The following is a 27,620-nucleotide window of genomic DNA, read 5'->3' as shown; positions in this document are numbered from 1 at the left end:
AGACTTATTAAAAGTTGTTTCAAATTTTACTTTCTCTTTATTTTTCTGTGAAATAAAACTAATTATTGATTTCAACAGCTTGACTTCTGTTCTACACCAAGTCCCTTCATTTTCAGGATATCACAGGACACATAGTACAAGGTAATGTCCTCGAGTTCTACTGTTCCATGTCACACAGAAGTTAATTGTGCCCTCTTTTTTTTTTTTTTTTTTTTGAGTGATCACCATGTTAGTTCTGAGTATAATAAGAGCAGGATGTTTTTTTTGGGGCCTGCTGTCAGTTTTTTCTTTTCTAATTTGAAACTCACTAACAAGGCCAGAATTTTGGAAAAAAATAGTTAAAAACTTTTAAACTCTACTTCAAGCACATCTTTCCATAGAATTATGAGTTTCAATAAGGCCAAATGCCGGGTGCTGCACTTGGACCACAACAACCCCCAGCACGCTATAGGCTTGGGGAGGAGTGGCTGGAGAGCTGCCAGTCATAGAGGGACCTGGGGGTGTTGATTGACAGCCGCCTGAACATGAGCCAGCAGTGTGCCCAGGTGGCCAAGATGGCCAATGGCATCCTGGCTTGTATCAGAAATAGCGTGGCCAGCAGGGACAGGGAAGGGATCTTACCCCTGTACTTGGCACTGGTGAGGCCGCACCTCGATTACTGTGTTCAGTTTTGGGCCCCTCACTACAAAAAGGACATTGAATTACTCGAGCGTGTCCAGAGAAGGGCAACGAAGCTGGTGAAGGGTCTGGAGCACATGTCGTACGAGGAGCGGCTGAGGGAACTGGGGTTGTTTAGTCTGGAGAAGAGGAGGCTGAGGGAAGACCTCATCGCCCTCTACAACTACCTGAAAGGAGGTTGCAGAGAGCTGGGGATGAGTCTCTTTAACCAAGTAACAAGCGATAGGACAAGAGGGAATGGCCTCAAGTTGCACCAGGGAAGGTTTAGACTGGATATTAGGAAGCATTTCTTTACAGAACGGGTTGTTAGGCATTGGAATGGGCTGCCCAGGGAGGTGGTGGAGTCCCCACCCCTGGAGGTGTTTCAGAGTAGAGCCAACATAGCGCTGAGGGATATGGTGTAGTTGGGAACTGTCAATGTTAGGTTAATGGTTGGACTGGATGATCTTCAAGGTCTTTTCCAACCTAGATGATTCTGTGATTCTGTAATTAGGTTTGCATCCTATCTGCTGCAAACAAATTCATTTTGCATGGTACATGCTATCATTTGGTTACATGGGGGGGGGGAAATTGTGCAAGCAGTTGTTTAAACATATCAAGAATTGTCCATACTCCTTGGCTCGATACTAGTTTTTTGTTTGCAAAGAAATAACAATGCATGACTCATCAGGTATTGCTTTCCATTTTAATCACATGCTCATCATTTTAAGTTTTAATAATACATTCATATAGGATTATGGTTAAAAGTAGAAAGGATATAAGTAAACATTTATATACATCTTTCAGTGCTTTTCCCATTTTTAATTTAATAGCATATATTAGAGTGAAATAACTTTTTTTTTAACACAGAGGCCCTGAGAAATTAAAATGTACTAACTAGCCTAAAGGACATGTATCCTGTTTTTAATGTAATTCTGAATGAAAGTCCTACCTTTATAACTGAAAAGATTATACTGATGTTAATCCAAATGTGCTCTAACAGGGGAACCACCCCCCCAAATTACTTATAGGTATGGTATTTACATTCCAAAGAGGTACTCTGATTAATGGAAATCTTAATTTATGTCTCTAAATGCTGTTTTAAGAGTGCTAATTTCAGGAACCACTTACTCTTGTTTAAAACTAGAGCATATTTTATTCTTCCACACAACTAAGAGACCTCTGTCATTAAATGCTAAGTGTAAATGCTTTTGACATATTAATCCTAAAAACAGAATCTCATCATTGCCACAGGCAGTAGTAAGAAAATATAAATTTGGAGGGAAAAGGTATGTTCCCATGTGTGTGTATGTGTGATTTTAAGTTATTGGTATGATGTTGCAGATAACATACGTTATACACGAATCTAGTTAATGTGGATATCATAGTGGGGAAAGCAGTAGAGCATGGTAGTAATATATTCATGTTAACACATTATTTTGGATTCTTCTCAGGCAGTTCTTCCTCAATACACATGAACTTCCAGCTTTAAAAACTCCAAACAGCAGGCATTTCTAGAAGAAATAAGGAATTGTTTCATTTTCCTGAAATGTTTAGAAAAACACATGCTACAGCTCCATAGAATTTTCTTGTACTGAAAGATGAAATTGAGTACTTAAGACAATTTATTGGGGATGAGCTATAGGACTTTTGTAAATGAAGTCATGCGTTACTGATAAGCAACCTCTTTGAAGTCCATGCCTCACTCACTAAGCATGTGGACCTAAAGCAGTTAGTACCATCTGCTTGGATTTCCAAAACATAAGGGCCCTCCCCAAAGGAAAGTTACACTGGTTTGAGAGGGACAGTCTTCTAATTTGTAAGTGGTGAAAAGAATAAAACAAAGGAAAGGGGATAAATGGTCAGTGAAGTCACTGGAGGATGTATGCTGTGGTCTGTCCTACTCAATGTAGTTGTAAGTGATCTAGAGAAGGGAGTAAAAAGCGAGGTGACAAAGTTGGTGACAATACTGTGTTACTCTGAAGTAGTAAAGAAAAGGGGTGACTGCAAGAAACTGCAGAAGGACCTTGTGATTGACTGTGTAGGCTGTGAGTAGAAAAGGAAAACTGAGTTTTGATAAATGTGAAATGATACGCAAGGGGAAAAATAATCGTAAATTCACATATAATTGGATGGGTTTTCAGCTCATCCTATAGATGAAGCCTTAGAATTATGATCTATGAAAATATCGCCTCCAATCTCAGTAATGGTCAAAAATTCAAATACAATGTTAGAAACTGTAAGATAAGGAATAGAGAACAAAGTAGAAAACTTCACTGTGTCACTGTATAAATCCATGACTACCGAGTGCACTTCTGGTCCCGCCATCTCAAAAAGGTTCAGACAAACATATCATGGTTGATCAAAGGTATAAAAGATGATATAATATGTATATATAGTATGGGAGACATTTAAATGAACTAAATCTTTTTAGCCTGGAAAAGAGGTGATTGAATGAGGACCTGATGAAGGCAACTTACTTATTCATCAGTCAATGCAGGTTTCTCGACATTCTTTTTCTGTTTCAAATCTATTGTTGGTACCACTACAACCTCCGTACCAGAACTGGCCACAGGAATTGCCATTCTTGTCATAATACCATTTCACCACGTAGTCCCGACAATCCCCTGGTTTCATAGGTTCCAAGCACCGTGGATCTGAAAGTATATCGTTAAAAGTTAGCTTGGATTCTGGGGATAAGTTGCATTATCTTAGAAATGCCTCCTTCATAAGACCACCCCCCCTTTTTTTTTCTTTCTTGTAGTGCCTGTGGAAGTATATGTGCCTCTCTAAAATTTGTAGCCAAATTCCATTTCTATTAATGAGTTATCTGAATGGGCCTAAACCAAATACAGGATCAATTTGAAATGAGACTGCTTAAATCCTGATGTAAGAACCAAGCTACTATTTAAATACCTAAGCAAGGGTTGTTTGTCATCTAGGTTTGACAATCTGTCTCTCACTGTGTGTGATGTCTGTAGACAGAGCACCCAGAAAAATAAAGATGATAAAATCTAGTAACTGTATTGGGGAGGGAGTGTGGTTTGCTTGTTGGGGTTTTTTTGGTGCAGATTTGCTATTCAATGTCTGAGGACTTACCTTTTCGGGTTGTTGCTACTTGTGTTTGCAACACAGTTAGATGGTGATCTTCAGTAGCAGTTACATTGAACAAAGGGTTGACAACTGGACTCTGAGGTCTGATTTCAGATATGTCATAAAGCGGGGGAAATTTTGATTCTCTGTGAGCAGAGGTGGTCACAGTAGGATCCTGAGCAGATGGTAGCAGCTCAGTGTATCTGGTCCGTGATGGACTAAGCTGTAAAAGGAGTCAAAAATCTTATAACTTAAAATTCTGTCTGGGCTCAGATGCCAAGAGAAAAAAATGGAGAGGATTATGTAGGAAACTTTTGCTAAGTAACATATGAAAAAATACCATTAACAGCTAGTGGGTTCAGACCTCCTTCTAGTGATTACTCAGTACATGACCATAATTTTCTGACACTGAAAGCTGAATGAAAAGGCAAGGTAATGCCTTTGATCTAGTCACTAAGCTGAATTCATTCAATTGAAGCAAAATTTCAGTCACCACTTAGTCTGTAATATAAATAAAAAATGGTAGGAACTGTGGGGTAAATCAGTGCTTCTTAACATCTAGTACAGTCACTGGGAATGATCTGACATCTTCAATCTGTCAAGAAATGGAAAATGGCAGGCAAGAGGAACATGGTGCTTGTTATTGATAGAAAAACACATGCTCCTCCAAAGATCATTTTAGATGTGAAATCCCTTGAGTACAGCAAAAATTTCCAAAACTTGTGTTGTGGGAACCACATCCCATTAATAAGATGTGTCCTTGCCTGTATCATGCCAAGTGACAAAGCACCCATTTTTCTCTTTCAAGTAACAGCCAGTTGCTAATCATTAGAATTTTAGAGTTTACCTTGATAGAAATGTTAAGAAACCAACCTTGCTCTTCAAATTAAGACTATTATACAAAAGTTTGCTTCTCTAGTGTTTCAGTATATTCAGGAAGATTTGCAAGGGTCTTAGTATAGTATAGTACAAATGTCTGTGTTAATGCCACACACCCATTATTACCTACTGAGAACAGGAAGGAATTTGACATTATTCAGTATCTGCCCATTTACATGCCACTACTGACATGCTCAGTCAGTTTAAGAAAACTCTTCAGAGTCATTGGGACTCTGAAAATTGAAGTCTAGGTGACATGTAAATGTGTGGACAATTAATCCAGTCCTTTGCATATTGCATTTCTTCTCCAGATTTACAAAAAGGCTGTGTTTATTTCCGATAGTAATTCAACAATTTTGAAAATTTAACTCTAACCATGGCCAGCCAGAACCAAGTGTGTGAGCATCTAATCACTTAGAACTAATTCTATCTTTGATCCTTATCACATGCTTTATAAAGTCAGCAACTATAAATCCAGGTTTACATTTATTTTTCTTAATGATACAGAATGTCAAAATTGACCCTCAGCGTCACACAGATCTGTCTGGAGGTATTACAAACCCCAAACCTCAATCAATCACACTTTTTATTCAAAGAAATTAAGCTGAATTTTGAAAGTGAACTATTTAATTATGAATTATATTACATAAACAATAATCCAAAGGATTAATATTAGCTAACCCATTGACTCCTCCGCAGTAAATCAGTAATATTTAATTAGCTCAAATCTGTATTCAATTCACTCAATATTTAAATACCAGTATCATGGTCCCCACTATATCCATTCCATGCAGCTACAGAGGTTTATACATCAAATATTTCAACAGTGTATTCAACAGGTTATAGGGGCAAGCAACACTCAATTTTCGTCATTGTCTGTTTTTAGGCAAAGCAATAAAAACACCTTGGAGAGTTAGTGCTGATATACTGTAAAGGTGACAAATATTCTACTCTGATACTAAGACAGTGGCTAAAAAATACCAAAGACCTAAGAAGGGAACTAAGGTGATACACACCCACAGAAAATATTTATCTACTGCATTAAAACTCCACTTGTCCTGTCTATCTGTGCAGCAGCACTGTGCTGGAGGGCAGATCCCCAGTGCAGGGCAGGAGGAATTTAAAGCTGGAGGAAGAAGAGTAACAGGAGTGAGGAGTCCTAGAAGTACAGCCCAACGTGGAAAACAAAACAATGCTGAAGGCTCAGTAACACCTGGAAAGTGCGTGACCATGACAAGAAGCATTGTGCTAACAATCAGCTTGCACATAAATAAATGCCTTATACACTATGTATCTATCTGCCTCAATAGAGACAGATCTGTAAGATTTCTAACTCGCTTCTAAGATGAATAAGAACTACAAAAAAAGAGGGCTGTTGGCATTTATTGCAACTAAGAAACAGTATTGCCCTCTTTCTTCTGTAATCTTTTGTTCTCAACAAATAAGTTCACTCTAGCTGTAAAGGTTTTGTTCAAATCTTTTTTTGTCTAGCCAAATGATACATTATTTGCATATTAAAACACTGGTAAATGGTGAAATAAAGAGTATTTGAGTTCAAATAAAGACACACATCTTTTAAAAACATTTGATAGCTGTTACTTCTTTACTTACTGGGTAACCGGTTCCTTCTGTAGGGAGCACATAAATCTCTGAAGTAGTCATTTTAGGTAACTGGCTATTAGTATCTTCACTAGCAATTTCAGATTCTGGACTTGGATATGGAGATAAAACATCTTTTCTGGTGTAGACTTCAGACACATTCTCGCAGATTTTTGTGATCAGTTTATTTTCAAGAGCTGAAAAGATTAACAAAATGATGAAATATATTAAGGGTAATCAAGAAAAGTCGTAATGATTCACCACAAGCTTTCAGTGCGATATTAATCCTAAATCTTTAATGACAGTGACTGGTGAAAGACCATCTTCTAAAGTTATGTCAAAATGCAAATGAGAAGTAATAAAGTAAGGCACTCTCTGAACTATTTGATTTTAAGGCCCTTCTGTTCCTTTAAGAAGAAACAGATAAAAATACCAAGTCCTTTTTTTAAACAGAAGTCATAGCTCAACAGTGAAGAGAAAAAAGAGTGAAGGCAAGAAAGTTTTTACGTGTAAGAAGGAAAAATTAAAACTGGGTGACACATTCTACTTATTTGCACAAAAAAAAAAATAATCAGTGACTGGGAATACTTTTATGTTGAATTCTGGAGCCTGAGCCAGAGTCCTAAATTTAATCCCAGCTGGGACCAGAACCTTAGCCTGGACTCCCTTCTCACTGTTAACATCTTATAGCCAGACTTAACTCCATCTATAGGCTCAGCATAGCAAAATAAGTTTATACGTAGGAAAAATATACTTTATAGGGCTAGTCTGTGGTTAGTCTAGATCAATTTTTTTTTTTTTTTCCATTTTCCATTAATAGGTTTCCTCTGGATTTTCTCCTGATTCCAGGTGTGGCCACAGGATTTTCTCAAGCCACAGTTTGAAATATACAATGTACTATCAGACTCTGTTCCCTTGTGTGTTGCTCCACCACTTCTCCTCTAGAATCAGGATGAAAGTGTAGGTTTCCCTATGGTTTTCAGGAAAAAAACCCCAAAAGAGTGCTTGTAAGAGATGGTGGAGGGACTCCAAGACTGACAAGAGCCATATGAAATAGAGAGAGGAAGAGACAGAGATGTTGCATCAAGGTGGAAGGAAATCTGCACCTCTCTGGAATGGTTTCAAGCACAAAAGGACTGTGAGGGAAGGCTGAGGCAAGGTCTCATGAAAGAGGAGTGCCCCAAAGAAGGCCTTGGCTCAGAAAACTGATGTTCATTGTGTTTTATTGTTTCTGCAAGAAGTAAAAATTTGGTAAAGGTTTCATTTGGCCAAAGAAGAAGAGAAACAGAAGTGCTGCATCCAAAAGAGAAACATAAGTTGCCATTCAGCAGGCTGCCTTGCCTTGCTCTGGGAAAGGTCAGACTCTCCTATATGCTTATTTCAAGTTTCCTCTTACTGAAATAGTTTCTTTTACCTGAAAGTGTCATGAAGTCATCTATCTGGTAGACATGTTCTTCATCAGGGTCTGTTGCAATGAGCTCCATTTCTCTCAGAAAATCATCATAATGAGGATCAGTCATTTGAACAATCCCAATGACAAATATCTCAATATTCGTAGCATGGGCCTCTCTTACTACAGTATTCAGTTGTACTTTATCACGTGTGTCCGCTTGTCCATCTGTTATTACAACAGCCACTTTTCTTACTGCTGGGCGTGCTGCCTGAAATAACTGAATGGCTTTTTGGATAGCAGAAGCTGTGTACGTGCCTTCTCCGAAGTAGGGCATTTTATCAATAGCTGATTTCAGGTGTTCTTTGGTTGTGTATTGCTTCAGAGAAGAAACCAACTCCACTTTATGGCTGAAGTTGATAATGCCAATGCGGGTTCTAACGTGGTTGGCTGATACCTTGTCAATGACTGTTTTCATAAAAGTTTTGATAATATTAAAGTTATCTGGTCCAACACTTTCTGAACTGTCAATGACAAATACTAGTTCCAGTGGTGTTACTCTGCATCTGATACCACAACCTAGAAGAATAACCATTTCAGACATTTTATGAGAAACCACCTTCATAAAAATGAATTGAACTCATATATCAGATTTACAGTCAGTTAAAGCTCAATTAACAAACTAATTTGTAGTTACTGATACTGATAAACAGAAATAGAGCTGGACCAAATTACTTCCAGTATAGCTCTGGCAACACAGTGAGCATTGTTTTCACATCGTTGGTATCCTTACACACAAACACACAGAAGACAAATCCATTCAGTCAAAATAAATTAAGTGTTTTATTAGAACTACTTTTTTCCCATACTGGAATGCTTACCACATATTTCATTGATGAGTCTGATAACTTCCTCTCTCTGAAAAAGAGTATTAATTAATTTTTTGTGTGTTCTAATTTTAAGAATGCTGAAATCTATTTATTTACAAAAATACAGGCAATGTAATGCCCCATAAACAACCTTGTGTAACATCAGATAACCTTTAAATATTTTCCCCAAATAAACTCCTGTCTTTTAAATTAATTCATGTATGTACTTACCGAAAGACCAGGTTCACCTTTTCTTCCCCAAATTCCCTGAAAACATGTAGAGGGAGATAATTAACAAAAGCTAAATGTGTCCAATTTCTATTGTGTAAAATTAAGTAATATGAAAAATGTGTTTTACCTTTGGTCCTGGAGGTCCTGGGTCTCCAATCTCTCCTTTGGCACCTTTGCTCCCTGGATCACCTTTATCTCCATAGTCTCCCTAATTTAAAACCACCGTATTAAATGGTCAGTAACTCCAGTTTTGTTGATAGTCAGAGCTGGAGTTATGGTTCAATGAGCTTTTACAATAAATTTTCTGATTTTTTTGTGTGTGTCTGGTTTATCTTGTATGTAGTATGAAGAGAACATCTGAAAGTTGGTTCTCAGAGAAAGCAAGATGGGCAGTAAAAACATCTCTAAGAAATTTCTATTAAAAATTACCTTAATTCAGGAGTGAGGGGTAAAAACATCTTTATGCAAATGTCGAGAATATATAATTTTGTACTCTTCTCTGATTTTCTTGAACTCTAAAGCAATGTTTATACTGGACCTATGTTAATTCAGACCTACAGAGAGATATAACTGCCTCAGATCAGACAATGTACTGAAACTCAGACCAGCTTTGTATAGAACACACATGAAAAACTGGGAACTTGCAAAGAACAGAAAAGGCATGCTTAGACTGTTACATCCATTCAAAAATACATAGTTTCACATGTAGAAGCAATTCTGCACTTTTTTCCTCAAGTGACTAGAACTGATTTCCAAAAAGAGAAAAGGTTCAATGTTATGCTATTTCAAGAGACAGGTTTCACATAATGCGGGTATGAAACATACTATCAAAAGATTCAGGTTCTAAATTAGACATGTCTTCAAGAAGGCAGGACAGATTGTGCAGGACAGATTTTTACTTCTTTCTGGAAGTTACTGACAACCTTACATTTACTTGAAACTTTAAAGCTTAGAAATTTATCTAGATTACTGTCCACTTTGATATTATTCCTCATTATTACCCAGCCAATGGAACCACATAGCTACCTCCTGTGTTACAGCGTTCGCTGTGGTGATTGCTATCAATTTTAAGGAATCTTTTTCACTCTTTCAGTCTGATTCTGATCTTATTCAAACTGGTATAAACCTAAAAATTGTACATAGCTCCTCACACAGCATTAAGAAAACCAGTCTCCACTAAGTAAGCTCTTGGAAGACAGTTTCTATTCTATTTCAGAAAATCATAATATCTAGCAAAGGGTATTACTTTCCGTTACCTGTCTGTTAATTGAATCTAAACTCATCAAAGTTAATGTCAGAATAAGGGAGAGAAAATATGATCTACTGACTGCGGTGGTGCTGCTACTCTCTTACACATAAATATACTAAAACCTGATCTCTTTGGTATTTGGCACTTATATGAAATTCCAGCTGAACTAAACCATTCCTTTTCATGTATGACAAGTCTGCTATATTAATAGCAAACAGAAAAATTGTGAGTATTTGGAGAGATTTACATTGGGTCATGAAGATTAGTCAGGATACAAGATGAATAGGGAGAACAGTGAAAATATTGCAATTATTATTATAGTATGTAGCATTTGGCATCTGAGAGAAAATAGAATTAGGAGGCAGAAATTTGAATCTGTGTGAAAGAGCTTGATATTCACTGTTGCATAAAAGCTCCAAGCTGCAGTAGCTTGAATACCACAGAATCTGAGAAAGTGCTATATAATGTGAGCTGGGTAGACCATAGTGCTACCATGAACATCATTAGTGCAGGCAACAAATGGCTGGGGCTCTGAACGGGTACTGTCTGCCTCAGGTGACTACAGAGGGGATTGAACTCTTATTTGGGTAACTTCTTACAGTTAGGGAGCCTGATCTCTCTGCTCTCCCATGAAGACTGTCATGGCTTTTTTTCTCAGGCTTTCCAGACAGAGCCTTCACAATAAATTTAATATTTCAGCTATGTTGTAATTATTGCAGGGGGACTGCCCAGCTGGCCCAGGCATATGCTGGGAATCAAAGGCAGTGTACTGTGTAATGCATTTACCTCAATGCTCATTCCGCCTGGGCACACAGTTCTTGCTTGTGTATGCACATGTTTGGTCTGCCCATCCACACTGACCATGAACCTCGGTTTTCTTGGGCTAGGCTGCTCCCATCAGAAGCTGCACATTTGAAAATCACTAATAAATAGCCAAAGTATTTAAATTCTCTTTGCACAAAATTTGTTAGATGGGAATAGGTATGTGTAGGAAATTCTTACAATTTTTATGTCAACAGGGAAGTTGTTCAGTAAGGAAATATTCAAGCTTGGGCTTCAATCATTGTAAAAAAAAAAATAGAGTCAAATAAAACAAAGCCCTTAAAAGACATCAGTCAAAAAGCAATTCTTTTTTTTGTCAAAGCCTGGCAAATAAAAGGTTGTTTTGTAATACCTGAAAAATATCTAAGGTAACTGAATACATAATTTGACTAAATAGTATTCTCCTGCTAACAGGTATGACCTCATTCTGGATCCTCCTTCAGAGCCTGGTCCTTACTGACAGTTAGGATTTTCAGACTCCAAAGATGACAGTAAGTAGTAGGCACTTACCTTGCTAGCTACATAAGGTAATGTCTTTGCCTTCTATTAATCTTCAAAGACCTGTCACACCAAATAACCAATAAAAGAAGAAAAGGTTACCTTTTTTTCCTTACCACAAACCTAGGATTTACCTTTGGTCCAGGAAGGCCAATTCCTATTGATCCCTTTAGTCCAGGAGAACCTTGATATCCTTTTTCTCCCTGAACAGAATACAGAAAGTAAGTTTAACTGAAAATTAAAGCAAAATCTATGCTGTATCTATTCACTTCATAACATTCTGCATCACAGAGCAAGCCAGATATTTGTATTATGTGATGAAGCACCTAATTTTAAAGACAGAAGTTGTCTGAAGCTGGAGAAATAAGCAATTGGGTATGATTCAGAACACACATGAGGCCTTTATAAAGTATATAATGAAGAACTTATTCCTGATTCTTGAACCAGGTAAAAGACAAAAGTAACCTCACTGAGGCTTGGACAGTTATTAATCCAGTCTACAAGCAGGAAAACAAGGTCCAACACAAAGGTTCTCTATAAATACACACCCAGACTCTCTGCTGGGTTGACTTAGTTTTTCTGATCTTAAGTAAATAAAAAGACATCTCTGCTTTTCACAGTGTGGAGAGCAGAACTTCTGCTGATACTTCAAAAGACAGTATCAGTTCAGCTAAAAAGTTCAAATTTTTTTATAATGATTGTTACATATGCCCTGCTGCATGCACGGACTTGAAAAGCATGTTCATGCTAGCAGTATGGGCATACAACATGTTATAAAATATGTACAGAAAATCCTTCACAGCATCTGGCTTCCAGAAACTTTCCTGCTTTATTTAATAGGGTAACACAAATATTTTTTTCAGATTTACTGTTGTAGACATTTTAAACACAGCTAGAGATGATTCTGTTCCCTGGTACATAAATGCTTCTCCATAGTTCACATTACATACATAATTCACGTAACAGCAGTGCCCAGTGCAGATACCAAAACCATCTCCAGAGAATGTCAATGAGATTGGGAGCAGTCATCACCTCTACCAAACCTAGCCTATGAGATGCAAGTACAACGATAGTTAATTTTTCAGTCAAGAGCTCTCAGACTGTCCGGCTAAAGCATCTTTTATTAATACTTGTACAGCTGCTCACAAATGGGCCTAAAGGGGTTATATTGCTCATAATGGGCAGAGAAATACAAAAATGTTTCCAAATTTATCAAGACTCCAGCTTTCACCAAAGGCATGCTAATGCAGAAGGACTGACCACTGGCCATTTCTGCTGTGCTGGGTAGTGGCTTATGGATTTCTGCAAGTGGAGAAGCAGCTGTGGAGTACACAGCCAAGTCAACATTCTCTTCTCTTCAACATGAGATGCAGCTCCTAGAAGAGGCAGTATACTACAAGTCGTGGTCCATGGCTGCCTTTCCCTGTCCAAATTCCAGATTTGACTGAGAATCTGCTGAGATGGGAGCTTCTGCTTGCCCACGTGTGTGTTGTGGTCTTGCCCTGTGCTAGGCAAAGGCACCCACTGCACTTCACTGTTCACATCTCCACTGCCTTTACAGCCCTGCCCTGTGGGAGCCTCTTGGTCCGCTAGTCCTAACTCAGGGAGCTAAAATGCTCTGCTTGTCATTGGGATTACCTATCACTGACCTGCTAACCAGCTGCCTCTTGCCTCTGTAAGCAGAACTTCTCCCACTCCCCCCTCCCCAATTTCTTACAGCAGCAAAAATTCAGACACTGTTATGTAGACTCAGGAGACTGGAAAAGAAACTGTGCTGCACCAAATTACATAGCTGATTCACTAGGGGAAAAAAAAAAAACAGTTCCCGCAAATAGAAATATTCCTAAAGCAATGGGATGCACAAGGCAATTTATTTTGTGCTGTTGTAGGAATACACAGTGACTATTTAATCTAATTTACTTTAAGACACTTTTTAGCAGGATTGTGTTTCCTGGGTCCTTCAAGTAGGTTAGTAATGCAAATGGCTTTTAAACACAGTGAAACAGCGTGCCAGCTTGATTCGATGCTTACTGCCCAGCACTGGGACTGGCTATCCTTCCTGACTAGGGTCATCACACAGCTTCCTGATTAACACCTTTGCACATCTGCAGAGCACATACATATGAACCAGAATTAGGATACGCTGTGTATTCCAGTGGCCCTTCACTAATAATAAATGTCAGATCCGACAAAACTATAGATTTATTGTGGCCATTTGTTACAGCCCATTTGACATTGTTAGGATGGTGTTCAGGCAATGAAAACTGAATAAGACCTACTGTTCTAAAAAAATTCATACCTGTACAGCTGACATTTCTCACTGGCACACATGGGAGTTTTATTCTTTAAAATGTCAACTGCAGAACCAAATGCTGTTTCCTCTATTCATGCAATCAATCAGCATAAGAAGCACTTATCATAGATACCATAACCGAACATTTAGTAAAACCCAAGAAGTATGCTGTATTGACTTAAAAATATTTATTGCTTTGCCAGTTCAGTCCACTTACATAATTAAATTCAAACTTGACCATCAGTCTTATCATAAAAACCAAAGTGGTATGCATGTAAAAATGCAGACCCTTGGATCCCTGACCCTAATATCCTGCTAGATTACTGATCAATAAGCAGACTTATGTGTAAAAATGTCATTCTATGAATTGAGTGCAGATCTGAGAATGTCTAGACTGTGGTTTTGAAAGGAAACCAAGCATAAAAAAAGAAGACCTGTGAATGTAGCTATCAACATAAAGTTACTCAAAAACCATCTCATTTTTGACATTCCATTCTTACCATACGCAGACTGAGCTATATGTACATATAAAAAAAAATACTTGGAGTGATATTGATAGTTCAAATGCAGAAATATAGTAGCTTTAAGCTGATGAAGTGTGGCCAAAAGGAATGAAGCTTGACATGGCTGTGAAGAGATAGAAGGACAGAAGAGACAAACAGAAGCTCAACAAGCACCAGCATATGGAGGAAACAGGTATTATGGGATTGCCAAAGTCATTCAGAAATAAGTTGTTCCAAAGAATTATATAAAAATAATCTTATTTTAAAAAAAGCAGTTGTTAAGGGAAGAAAATTTAAATGACAAGACTGTATCTACACAACTTGTGGAATGCTGCAGAAACACCACCAGCTGAGTAAGATCCACCGCATCATTAGTTTTGGTTTCAAACCCAAAGACAAAGACCCTCCATAAACAGAGCACATGTTACTTTCCTACATGCCTAAATTCCACATCCTTATATTACAAACATGCCTTTGTCTGACAGTGTGTGTCAGTGGACCATGTTCTTCCACTGGAAAACTTCCATGATGAAACTGAGTTCTCTACACTTCTAAAATATGCTTTGGATACTTATTCACAGCACTGCCAACATAGCATCCAAAACTCTGTGTGTAGCTATGTAGAGATAGACAGACAGATAGATAGATAGGTAGACAGATAGATAGATAGACAGACAGACAGATAGATAGATGTATATGTACACACTGAGCATATTTTGATTAACCTTCATTTTTTCTCAGGAACAGAAAAAATATTACATAATCTGTTTATTTTTTTCATGTATCATCAGATGAACATGGTTGTTGAAACATTTCTGTTCAGAACAGCAATTGCACTTTTATAAATAACCTCACATACCCATAGAATTAACAGAGATATTTCCTAAGTATTAGATTCTGGAAACACATCAGAAATGTCTATTAAAGCCAGGCAGGAAATAGTTTTCCTATACCATAAAGCCATACAGAGATGGCAGAAATTTTTCTATTTTCCACAAGAATAGAACAAAGAGCCTTCAGAGATTCATCAAATGAAGAAGAGAAAAGAAAATAAGAAGTTCCTTATGCTCTCACATTAAAATACGTAATAGCTTTGTGGTTCCTGATAACAGTTAATATAGAAGAAAACTGCAAACAGTTCAGAACTAAAGCTCTAGATAGTCGTGACTTTAATCGTGTATCTAACCTCTGCCTAGGAAACTCCCGAGATGAGATAAATCAGAATCTGTTAAAGAGAGTTATACAATAAGGAGAAAAGAAAGAACACAGTGAAGTATGTTTTTATGCTATGAAACACCTCACAGTGAAAAAAGGAGGGCTCTCTGCAGTATAAAAAGGGAAATTATTGAACATGAATATAAAAATAGAAGACATTGAAGCTGGAATCAGAGCAAGTACTGAACAAAACAAATTTGGAATCGGTGCTTTTCTGGTAAAGCTTGTATGAAGTAATTTCATGCTGGACCAAAGAAAGGTTCTCCTCTGAAACATTTTGCCAACAAGGTACATTTTTTTTTATTTGCTTCAGCATGTCACTATTTTCCAGTGAAAACCTATTTTGTCAGTGAACTCCCTGGTGGCTTTAGTGTCTCCAGCCAACCACAGTATAGAGAGGCATCTTTCCTAACCCAACTAAAACAGTGCCCCTCTTACTGAATCACTGGTGGTTTGATAACCTAGACTTGGAGAGCTGAGCACAATCCTCCCGATCTAGGGAAATATTCAATCATATGCTCAACTTTAAGCACACCGATTTAAGAGAAATAGGGGAAACTTGAGTTGTTCTCCACTAGTCTACAGTTTTAATAATCTTCTTCCACACATTTATGACAAGGCAATTTATTAACTTTGAATGATCAGAATATATTACCATGTTTGTGTTTCTCCTTATAAGGAGAGAAGGTGTGGTTACGGCTGAAACTGCGTGAGTAAAAACCTGATGAAGAGTATGTGGGAGACTGGCTAATTTCTTTTATATTCCTGTATGTGTTGTTTAATTTATTTTGACATGGTAGGTCTCTGTTACTGTCTTGTACAAGGGTATCCAGAGAAAACCCTGGATGTTTTCTTCTGAACATCCTTTAAATCTAAGTAAATCAGTAAGATGTGGCAGAGATGAGACTTTTTCCCCAGGTTAAATATATTTCTAATGACAATAATAATAGAAGAGCAATCAGGTGCCACCAATACCAAAACCTCAACAGCTAAAGTAAATATTACATACCTTATGAACAAGAAACTTAAATATACAATGAATATTTGCAGGAATTCACTGACTCAGTGGCAAAGAGCAAACCAGACAATGAATCTCCTTAAGAGACAGTTTTGAGAAGAAACTGGACAGATATCACATTAAACTGGATTACCTTGCTTCCTTGTATGCTGTCGCCAGGGGGGCCAGGTGGACCAGGCCAGCCTTTCTGTCCCATAATACCCTATAACAGTCAGTAGGGCAAAAAAAGATTTAGGAGGTAAATCCTGTTCCTGGTAACACTAAGGAAGTCATCTCAAAGTCACTGCAAGCAAAAAGTAAAACCATGTCAAAGACTCTAGTTCTGATTCTTCTTTGGTTTATGGTTTCTCACTGTGGGCCTTAGTAATTATCCTTGGCAAATTCCCTGGAAAGCAAAGGAACAATTAAGCTGAAAATAATTAAAGAATCAAATTTGCCCATGACAGTGTGATATTTTCCCCATTTTTTTCCTGCATAGAAACCAACAAAAACCATCTTTATACAACAGCTCTGTCCAATCACTCCACACAAGGGAGGCACAACAGTAGAGGCACAAAGGAACAGAGCAATAAAACCCAGTGTGAGTAAATCTGCCAGGCATGTTAGCTAGTGCTTGTACACCATGTATATATGCTGACCCCCTGTGGTGCCATAGTCTCTGGGAGCACCAGTCATTCAGAAAATCCTAAGTGGGAGAGGAAGAGAGAAAAGCCAAAGCAGCACCTGCTGATCTGTGTCGATACAGTCAAAGCCAGGTAAAGCCCTTGTGCTTTGGAGACAGGCTAATCTAACAATTCAAAGTGACAAAGTGAAGCCTATCCCTTTTTTACATCAAAATTAAATGTTTGTTTTTCTTTTTTTTTTAGTTGAAAAAAGCTTTTGAAGTCTGACCAAGCTTCATAAAAGTTTCTGTAGAGTTCAGGTTGGATTTTTGATTACTGTCATAATAAATAATCACTGTGCTCCAATATAGTAAATAGAATTCATTCAGTGGTATGTAAATTACCTACATTTTGCATATGTTGAATATTTAGGCGGAAGTACATCAGAACTTGATCATCATTAAATAGAAATATATAGCTCTAAATATGTAACTTCTAGATATTAGTGATGTTTGAAAAGTCATCATTCTCATCTGTATAGACAAAAAATTTGCCACAAAATTTGACAGAATCTCATGTGAAAAACACTGTTAATCTATATATTTATAAGCAGGGATTCACACAAAATGTTGTGCTACGTAGTTTATCTGAAGAACTAGATGCCACAAGCAGGTCCTCATCCTTGGAAACATTGTTTCCCAACAGAAAACACATTTTTCATTCTCAAAGGCTTTGTAAAAGCAGCACATAGTGTCACACATTTGTAGGATTTTGACACTCACTCCAAACTTACTTTTTTTAAACAGACTGTATCTGTATGATTTACCAAGGTACTGGGATTGCTTCAGCTTTCAGAAAGCAAGACTAAGTCAGACATATCTCCTGAGAAAATATTCATGCTCTGTCACTCATTGCATTTCTTTAACAGGTTAGTAATAGTAATGTTTCTCCATTCAGATACTAGTTTATTCAAAATGGCAGTGGAGACTTCTGTTAATCTCTGTTAAGGAAATCACAGAAAAAAAAATACAAAGCCGTATCTATTTTTAACTTAAAGTGGAGAAATGTACACAATGTTTCTCCTCATTGCCTTTGTAAAAATAATTGATGGATACACCTATAATAAAAAAATCCAGGCATGCATTGAATTTCATTTCTTAGCAGTATGTCTTTTTTGAATCATAAATCACTTCAGTGGAGGGAGGAAAAAAATTGTCCAGATGTTGCATGCTGGCTGCTTATAGAATTAACATTTTGGTTTCATGTTTCGTTCCTAATGGTTTTACTAATGAAATTAATTGGATTCAATTTCATTGAGCAAAAATTGCAAATATAAAATTAACATTTAACATATTTGCCACCACAAAAGAATCTCTTGGAAACAGAATAGATACAAACAGAAGAAATGCATCATTTAACTAATTTATCAGCCTGATAGTTCTGTTCAATTTCCAGCTGTAATCTCATCAAGTTTAGCTACAAATGCAATTCTCATCCAGTTAGTATTCCTTCCTAATCTGGTTGGTAAAAGTGTATGGTTAGTGCACATGTTTTTATGCTTGATTTCTCCTGCAGTTGCACCAATGTAAATCAAGAACTGATACTTTGGTGTCTGAGAGATCAGAGTCTGGCAGCCTGCATCACAAAAGAGCACAAAAACTTCAGCATGGCATCATACCAACCTTGGGACCAACCATTCCTCTTCCTTTTGGCCCTGGGAGCCCAGGATAGCCTCTCATTCCACGGTCTCCCTGAAAATAGGCACAGAAATGTCAGTAAGTTATCACCTATTAACTGTTACATCTTTCATCCACTTACAAAGCAGTCACTCAAACTACTGAGCTTAAAAACCAAAACGTTTCATACATAAACAGATGCTTTATAGATAGATATTAAAAAAAAATAATTCAGGCATCTACATTATTTAAGCTCTAGGTGATGAACATTATTCCCCAAGCAAAGGTCCACATGATCAAAATCACCAACAGATTTAGGACTCTAATTCGCAAACTTATCAGCTACAGTAGGAAAGGAAAAGCAAACTCATTTGGAAACAACACTGTTTTTTCCATCATCTTCTGCAGGGGCTTATCAGGATGGACAGGAAGCTTACTAGTGGGACACAACAGTGATCAAGCCCTTTACTGATACTGTGCTTGTTCTGAAACTAGGGACATTTAATTCTCCAGAACTGTCAAACTGTGTTTATGAAAACTAAATGAATTTTAATAACATTGATATAGAACAAAAAGAACAGCCCTTTCTTTGTTTTCTTAAAAAGCCTTAATGCATATATGTTTAGCTTGATTTCTTAAGGAAATGAGGCTCTGTTTGTGTTTCTGCTTGTCTGTGTTAGTCCTCCTTTTTCTCCCAATATATTTTGAACTCATCAGTTGATTTCAGCCAAATCTATCAGAAATGTAGAGGCCTTGAGCATATTAATTTTTGACAGTTTTGGTGATAATTGGAGGCTGGGTAAAGGAGAGAGATTCAATTTATGCTTTTAGTGAGGAAAAAAACCCAGAGGGGGCTCATCCCTTAACCATCAGGTAGACAGAAGTCAGCAGCTGGCTGGCCAGAGGGGATGTGGGCAATGCTGAGCGTGATGCTGCCTCTTGTGCTGCAGACAAGCCCAGTGAAGGAGATGGGGGTCAGGGGACATTACTGGTAAGGGGAAGGCATGGGAACATAAGAGGCAGTTTTGTTTTCCTCATAATTGTCCAAATGAGGGAATAGGCACACATTCGGCACATGATCACTAGAAAACTCCCATCAGTTTGAAAAGAAAAAAGAAATCTGTAACTGATAAATTAAAGATACAGAAAATCCTGAATCAGGTTAAGCAAACATCCCTAAACCTATGCCTGTGCAGGCAAGTGCAAAAGAAAGAAATGTTCTGATATGCTATTGATCATCCAATATATTAACAACACAGACAAGAAGAAAATGTATGTCTTGACAAAATAAAAAGAATCATTATAAAAACTCTTAATTGTACTTGTTTTTGCAATCAGAAACGCTGTAGAAATGGCTGTGCCTGCAGAGGGAGCATTCTAACTAGGAGAAAGGTGCAAGTATGAATCACACAAATCATAGATGACGCTTGAGTTGTGCTAGGTGAAAAGAAACAACATATCAAACTGATTAAAAAGGAAGGAAACAAAAATACAGAATCTTTCACTGACTTCCTTTACTTTCTGGAAGGAATGTGTGCAGTCATTATAACAACTGCTTTTAGGAGAAATGCCCAAGGTTCAATATCTAGCAAGAGATCATTCCAATCTGTGTTTTTTATATATGGCTGTGCTACTCTCATGCTAAGTCCCAACATATGTGCTATTTATGTAAATATATTAGGGCTTAAACTATACTCAGGTTTGATGGATTTGGAGAGGTGGGAACTCTGAATCTAAAGGCTGAGGCTTAGACTGAGTTTATAAAGCTTTCCTTCTTGATGTAACATTTGGCTTCTGAATTTATTTTCAACTCCTCTTTCTTCCAAAGCACTGGAGACTGGCCAATTTGAGTCAGGACGCAGGCATGGTACATGCTTTAAACTGGTGTATCAAGCTCATTGGGTTAAACTGATTACCATGTTCAGTCAGGAGGAAATTTCTCCTTTAGATTTGATCAGAGATGGGAGTTTGTTGTTCTCATCTAGTCTGGTTTGGAAAAGGGAACTAAAGAGAGAGCTACTCTTTTTAGTAATGTTCTTCTTCAGATGTCCTGAGGCTTTTATATCCCACCTTCCCTGCTAATGCAAAGAGCCAAGATACTGGCAATGCCCTTGAACTTTCTGTCAATTCCCCCCCCCCCCCCCCCCCCCCCCCCCCAATTCTAGCTATAAACTCTTAAAGATTACAGTCTTAAGTACTTAAAGAATGTATCGCTTAAGTCTGGTACATGGTGCTGGGAAATGCCCCTCTGCAGTGAGATGAATGGTACAATATTCTTGATCCTGTAAAACATGCCCGGTTTCTCAATTCCCCCCTGCAATGAGTTTTCTTACAATTAGCTTGAGATTGTCATATTACTAGGAAATGCTGAGAGTCTAGGCAAGTGTAGCCATGTATTATCAAAAGAATAATTATTGGTCCTCAATGTCCCCACAAATCAAAATATAACCTTAAGCTGTTTGTAGGAGAACTCTTCATGAGCAGAAGTTGCACAGAACAGTCCAAGCCTCCCTCTGAAACCTGCCAGAGTTGCCAGAGCTAAGAAGTGGATATATAGATAAGACTTTGCATTATAAGTTTTTTTTTTTAAGGAGATTCTGGGCTGCTGTGGCCTGTGAAAGCCTGTAAGCTGCTGTGATGGAAGCTGAATGGGAGGTTACCAAAGAAGTAAATGATTCCTTATGGTCCAGTATCCAATATACCTACAACCTGCTCTTAGACCAGCCCTGACCAAAAAGAGCGTAAAGGTGACTTGAAGTCATCTGTCTCTTCCTCCCATGGGTAACACATTCTTACACAGGGTCGTTGCAGGTGAAGGATCGAATTTTAGCCTCACATGCTTAGTTAATACCAGATGTCTCAGTGAAAAGCTCTTTTGTAGAGCTTTATAGTAATCCTCAAACTTTCTGTATTTCTTGGCTTAGAGAAAAAGACTTTTACTTTGCTTTATAAGTTGCAAAGTGGAGCAGTTCTTTTTTCTAAGGTGTGACACTAAACTGTCCTCCAGGGAATTCATTTCAAGAAGGATTAGTACTGTTCTTTGATGAGGTCTAATTTATTTCCTGTATTGTGCTTGTAGACAAGCTTGTCACCATCAGCAAAACAGTGAACTAGAAAAACACCACTGAAACAAGAACTAAAGAGCTGAGTCAAGACAGTGTAAAGTATGGGATTCTGATGTCTATTCCATACCATGTGTTCAAGAAAATTCATTAAATGACCTAATGGTCATGTGAAAAAGAAATCTTGCCTTCCAAATATACACACCTCATTTACTGTGAAGCATGTATATTTGATACTGAAATATACAACAGACACTGCAATACTCTCTTCAGTGAGACCTAGCGGATATAACAGTATTTGTAAGAAGAACACATTAAAAAAAAGACATTGCATCTCTACTTTCCACATTTTAGTTCAAATAGAGAGGGTCCAAGCTGCAAAAGTTATTTATATTGCAACTGGATCCAATCCAAATGTTCATGCACTAGGGACTACGCTAGGGGTTTTAATAATCCTGCTATCCAGTTACTGAGAATGAAGCTTGCTTTATTTCTAGTGCTGGGCTCTTGCTCTTGAATGTCTGTAACCCACCTCCTAGTTGGCAACAGTGCTTTTAAATCAATTTTTTATTATATTCTGACATTATGTGCTTCTGTTTTAATGCTACAGAAAACAGGGTGCTGCCAGGATTGAATGCATCCCACATGTTCCAATTTTGTTTTCATGTGAATTTGACCTCTGATACATAAAATTCCTATCTAGCAGTGTGCACATATGTGAGCCATTTCTGAAAGTGGGGAGAACAGACCTCTGATTCAGCTGAGTGGAACATTCCTATATAATGATACTCAAAGGAATCTCAACTACTGTGTAAATTTATAAGTCTCTTTTATCAAAGAAGTGTTCTTTTTTATATGCAGAAATTGTTGCTGTTCTTCTTATATTCATTTTTTTATGTGGAAGGGATGAGAGGTAGCCAGTGCACTTACATTTTATTTAAAAAAACAGAAGATTGTCCATTTTATCAACTAAGTTCTGTGGAAATTCTTGCAATTCAAGTGAATTGTTTTTCCTTGTGGCACCTTTGCTACCAGAAGTTATGTAGAGACTAAGGATTAAAACATTTGTATAAGCAAACAGGAGAAAAAAATCAGGGAGAGAGAAGAGCTGTTTATATACTTAGTTTCTTATTTTTTTCCAGTGTACTCTACACCATGTCTAGTGTGCACTCAATCACAGATGTTATAGATGTTATCTATTCAGATATAATGGATGTTATCTATTCAGATAATGCATGCTTTGGTGCAGCAGTCACACACTGCAAAAGTTACGGTTGCTCACCATTTATAGAAGGAATATGCATTTTCCTCCACAGGATTAATGCACCAATCTAGGTGCATCATAAAGAAGAAACATATCTATTTTAAAGTAAAAAATACAAATTAAATTTTTATCAGATGTTTTTAATTCTTGGGGTTTTTTTTAAATTTTCTGACAGAGACTGTTAGATAAGCACTACACTGAGCAGCCAGATTTGATAGACAATACTGCACTGTGGCACAATCAAATATGTAGATCCACACAAAACTTTTCATACAAAATTTGATGTGAGCACAATTTGCCCTAATTGTGTTATGTTACTTGCAAAGATATCTACTCCAGGGTTCTTTGTAATACAATTCCTCCTAGAACAAGATGCCACTTCTCCATAACCCATGGATATGGTGCATTCTGAACCCACAACTGGTTATTGCGAGTAGAAACCTCTGCTTGATAGGCAGCTTCTAACTCTATGTGTCCATCAACAAATAGCGCTACAGGCCCAATAGCAGTGAATTTTCAGCCTGATATTTACAACTGTATGCAATGTGAGGAGACCTGCCTGGTCTGTTCCTGTGGACTGATCACCCAGTGCGGGTAGAAGTGCATCAAGAGCACTTCCAGATTAGATCATCTAGTTTAGCTTCATCTGAAGGAAATCCATTGCCTGGGTTGTGGGACTGCTCAGACCTCTTTTTGGTCCAGAACCCAAAGCACAGTAAATGGATCCACTGGGAGATTCAGTTCAACACCACATTTCTGATCCAGCCTAAAACACCCGTGCAGATCACCTGAGAAGACTCTTAGTTTGTGCATGTGACTACCTGAACTCAGCACACGCTGAGGTCTTGCTCCTTAGGCTGTATCACACCCAGCTCCCACAGCCACAGGAGGCTCTGTTCTATTAACCTTAAAACACAGCTTCCTTTGCATCCATGTTTTTCAAAAATTTGGTTCTTAGAATCAAGCTACCTAATTCTGACAATTTTTGTGACAATGGAGATGACTTAATGGAAATGAGGAAGATAATTTTAATTTACCTGACACCCCTATCAGACCTGAAATTGTCAGAAAACAAATGAGAATAGTGATAACAATTTATCAGTTTGCCTTTGCCTAATCTTTTGCTGGCTTATTTATAGATAATGGATTAGGATGAGTTTCTGTTACTAGATATTCCATTTTACTATTTCCTGTCGTAATTAAATGCTATTAAATTATAAGACCCTCACCTCTTGGTCACAGCTATTTCACTTTTGCTCAGTCAAATTCAGGTTGAAGTAATGGGCCTATTGCCAAATTCATTATTAATTGGTAACATTCAACTAACACAGCACAGGTCATATTCCTCCACAAAAAGATACTACCAATAAACCTCCTTTGCTAGTACCATGGATATACTTCAGCCCACAGATCTGGAGTGATGGTAATACTTCTTATGCTGTTCATGGGTGGAGAAGAGACTGACAAGGAAGATTTGATGTCTTTGTAAAGGAATATGAACAACTCACATCAACTGGCAATGATTTATATTACTTAGAGATGAAAGTGAAAACTGTTAAGTAGTATAATAGCTAATCTATGATTTAATTAAATATATATGTTATTATACCACAAGACTTACAGTGGTTTAAGAATAACTGCGATAAAAAGGCTAGATCCCATGTTCTCCCCTGCAAGAACTGGATATATTTTCTTTTACTTTACTGCTTTTACCTCCTCCCCTCTAATGCATTTTATGATACCATATTTTACTTCCACCATTCATGATCTGGGTTGAAACTTTCCTAATAATCATGCAGCCAAAGAATTGCTTATCGCAGCAATTACATAAATTCATGATTATAAGTACAAAAGGAACTTGTGATCCACTTTTTGATCTCTCATATAAGCCAGGCACTATGATTTTCCTAAGTGCATTTCTGTATACCTGATACTTTTCAGAAATACAACCACAAACGTTGACTATAAAAACTGAAGTTGTGAGAAATTTTACTGCAATTATTCTAGTGGTTTCCTTTCACTTAAAAAAACTAATAAAATCCTTTATTTCCATTTTGGATTTAACTCAAATTTATTTATATTAAACCCCTATATTCCCAGCGAAATTCTGATTTATATTTCTGAGGTTTGTAATCTTTCAACCATGGCATCACAGTGGGAGATCATCTTATTTGATCACCTGACATGACCTGCCCATTCCTTTTCTTTGGGAAACACTGCTTTCCAGTATATGTATTTAAGAAGCAAGGGGGAATTCCAGACATAACGATTCCCCCAGACATTCTGTAGTCATGTTTCATTTTTATCAATATCTGCCTTAATAATTTCATACAAGATTCTAGGGTTTTAATGAAATGTTCTTCTGTAGTACCAAGACAAATGTCTTATAAGATTATATTTATCAAGTCTGATATCTCTATTTGGAAAAGATAAAATCTCGTATAAAAAATCTAATTAGTTTAACCATATGTATTTTCTGTAAGTCTATATTGAATAACATAATTGAAATGACTTTTAGTTCTTTGGTAGTTTGTGTCAGGGGCCAGACCTTGCATTACTTTATGTGAAATGTCTTGCATTGATAAGAGGTAATTCAGAATAGGAGCACAAAGCCAGGTTTCCCAGATCCCATTGTCAGGCTACTCTGTGGTCATTCTAAGGTCAGGTCATTTTAAGGATGAATGTCTTTCAGTTTTTACTTTATTGTGGATATGCTTTTAAGAGGTTATTGTAGTTGTTTATTTTAAATGGGAATTCCCATGTTCTGGGAACTGAAGTTGAAAGTTCCTTCTGTTTGGGAAAAAGCTTGTTTGGACAATATTTATTTTGCTTTCTCTTGCAACAGGCTGCCTGTTTCCTATTTCACATATGTAACAAGGCAATCATTAATAAAACCACTCTGTGGGATATTTTAAAGCAATTTCTTGTATGATTTTAGTCTTAAGGCTCTTTTATCCAACTTTTTATGACACAGTAGTTACAATGTGACTTTTTAGGTGAATTACATTCTACTTAGAACTTTATAACACTTTGTCTATTCTGTGTTTTATGAAAAAAATTTGGAAGTGTTTCAGTTTTGTATTCCTAATCCCTTTAACAGTTTTGGTTTTGTTTTTGTTTCTTTTTTTTTTGCGAAATTTTGCCTCTAAACTAATATTAATTTTAGGTGAAGGTTTATAGTCTTCTCTTAGGAATTAATTTCTAGAAACTTTAAAAACATCTCACTAGTTCCATGTCACCAACATTTCCCCTGACTCCTTTGGGGCCTTGTTCCTTGCACTTTTGAAGGAGAAAGGAAGCGCATAATTATTAGGCAATTAGGCAGTCTGCCTGTGTTGGATTCTGACTTCCACATGGAAACTCCAGCACCTAGAAACATCTTGGGTCTTTGGATGTACAGAAAACCTGCAGATTTGCATTAGATCTGGGGATTAAAGAAAGAACTGGTTTGTGTCTATCACAGCAGAGAAGTCTATTGCAAGCTTTTCTTCTAACTGAAATGGAAAGTGAGAGATAAGATCGCAGCATTTTGTCATATATATGCCATTCTAATCTAATGCATTTTTTCTAGTCAGATGCATGTACTACCATTGTACAAGTACCTTTTGTCCAGCATCTCCCACGCCTTTTGGGCCTGCTGGTCCTGGGGGGCCTGCTGGTCCTGGAGGTCCCTGGTACAGCAGAGGAATAAAGCATGTCAATAGTTGTCCTAAAGGAAGAGTACTTGTATTCTTCAACAAAGAAGAGAATTTCAGCAATAGTTACTATTCTCTTTGGTTTTGCTGTATTTTGTCAAATTCTTCACATTTCCAATGTGTACTGAGCAACAGTCATCCTCAGTTCCAGGTGGACACCTGAAAAGACTACCAGAGTGGTGAAAAGAGTAGAGCATTGGAGTTGTTCTCAGCTCAGAGAAACCAGTAAGAAAGCAGACATTGCTTCATGATTCATACACTGTAGACAACACACACCTGGGGTACCAGAAATAACCAGAAATTTGGGGGTTGGGTACCCTAACATACTTTGGTATATTTTTGTTTGATAGTCTGCTTTCCTGAACTCCCTGCTCAGTCTGTCACAGCCACTTCAGCTGCCCTTCATACTGCAGGAGGCATCCCCAGCCTCCCTTTCAGCATTCATAGGGCTGATGTCTTTGCCCCATCATGCTACAGACACTTAGCTACACAAATCTTGTCCATGTCTGCCAGCAGTTTACAAAGTTGGTCTTTCCAGACCATGGGGCATGGAAAGGTGGCCTGAGAAGGGGAAAGATGCATGCTACAGCACAACAGAACCTTCACACATTTCAAGGACATGTACTCATGTGATAGGGAGAAACACAACCAGCTTTTACTGAAGCCTGAGACTGAGCTGCAGAGAAGCCTGACTCTTATAGCAGTTGCAGATGGGAATCCTAGAATAGACATGATTTCAGGAATACTACTGCAGCACAAAGTTCTTTTTTTTTATTGTCTAGTCACTACTAGAAATGCAGGAAGTGCATACATGTAAGCTTGTCATCCTGTGACTGGGCAGACTACAACCAGCATTTATGTAGTTTTATTATTCAGTGATTACCAAACCAGGCTTCTCTTGAATTCTTTGATTAATCAGAAATGAAAAGTTTTCAGCTTCTCATTGACGTCTTTGATTCTGTGTCTACCAATACTTCTTTTTCATATAGTTTAAACAGACAACTT

The 27,620-nt window shown here is 37.5% G+C and overlaps 1 protein-coding gene across 4 annotated transcripts in view; it reads right to left on the bottom strand.

Moving 5' to 3' along the window:
* Nucleotides 1–1,349: 1,349 nt before the first annotated feature.
* COL28A1 (collagen type XXVIII alpha 1 chain) overlaps nt 1,350–27,620 on the bottom strand; it is a 69,496-nt gene continuing 43,225 nt past the window's right edge. For all 4 annotated transcript variants that reach the window (XM_074863838.1, XM_074863822.1, XM_074863828.1 and 1 more), the window contains 12 exons: nt 26,523–26,591; nt 18,601–18,669; nt 16,450–16,518; nt 11,422–11,490; nt 8,846–8,926; nt 8,719–8,754; nt 8,500–8,536; nt 7,643–8,197; nt 6,241–6,425; nt 3,757–3,973; nt 3,138–3,314; nt 1,350–2,171 (listed from right to left, as the gene is read on the bottom strand). In XM_074863838.1, the coding sequence (XP_074719939.1) occupies nt 3,145–3,314; nt 3,757–3,973; nt 6,241–6,425; nt 7,643–8,197; nt 8,500–8,536; nt 8,719–8,754; nt 8,846–8,926; nt 11,422–11,490; nt 16,450–16,518; nt 18,601–18,669; nt 26,523–26,591 (1,557 nt within the window). In that variant the 3' untranslated portion in view covers nt 1,350–2,171; nt 3,138–3,144. The remainder of the gene's footprint in view (nt 2,172–3,137; nt 3,315–3,756; nt 3,974–6,240; nt 6,426–7,642; nt 8,198–8,499; nt 8,537–8,718; nt 8,755–8,845; nt 8,927–11,421; nt 11,491–16,449; nt 16,519–18,600; nt 18,670–26,522; nt 26,592–27,620) is intronic.

This window comes from Strix uralensis, chromosome 1, assembly GCF_047716275.1.
Source record: "Strix uralensis isolate ZFMK-TIS-50842 chromosome 1, bStrUra1, whole genome shotgun sequence".
Lineage (NCBI taxonomy): Eukaryota > Metazoa > Chordata > Aves > Strigiformes > Strigidae > Strix > Strix uralensis.
The sequence above is the reverse complement of the archived record's forward strand: the minus strand, read 5'-3'. Positions and strand labels throughout refer to the sequence as shown.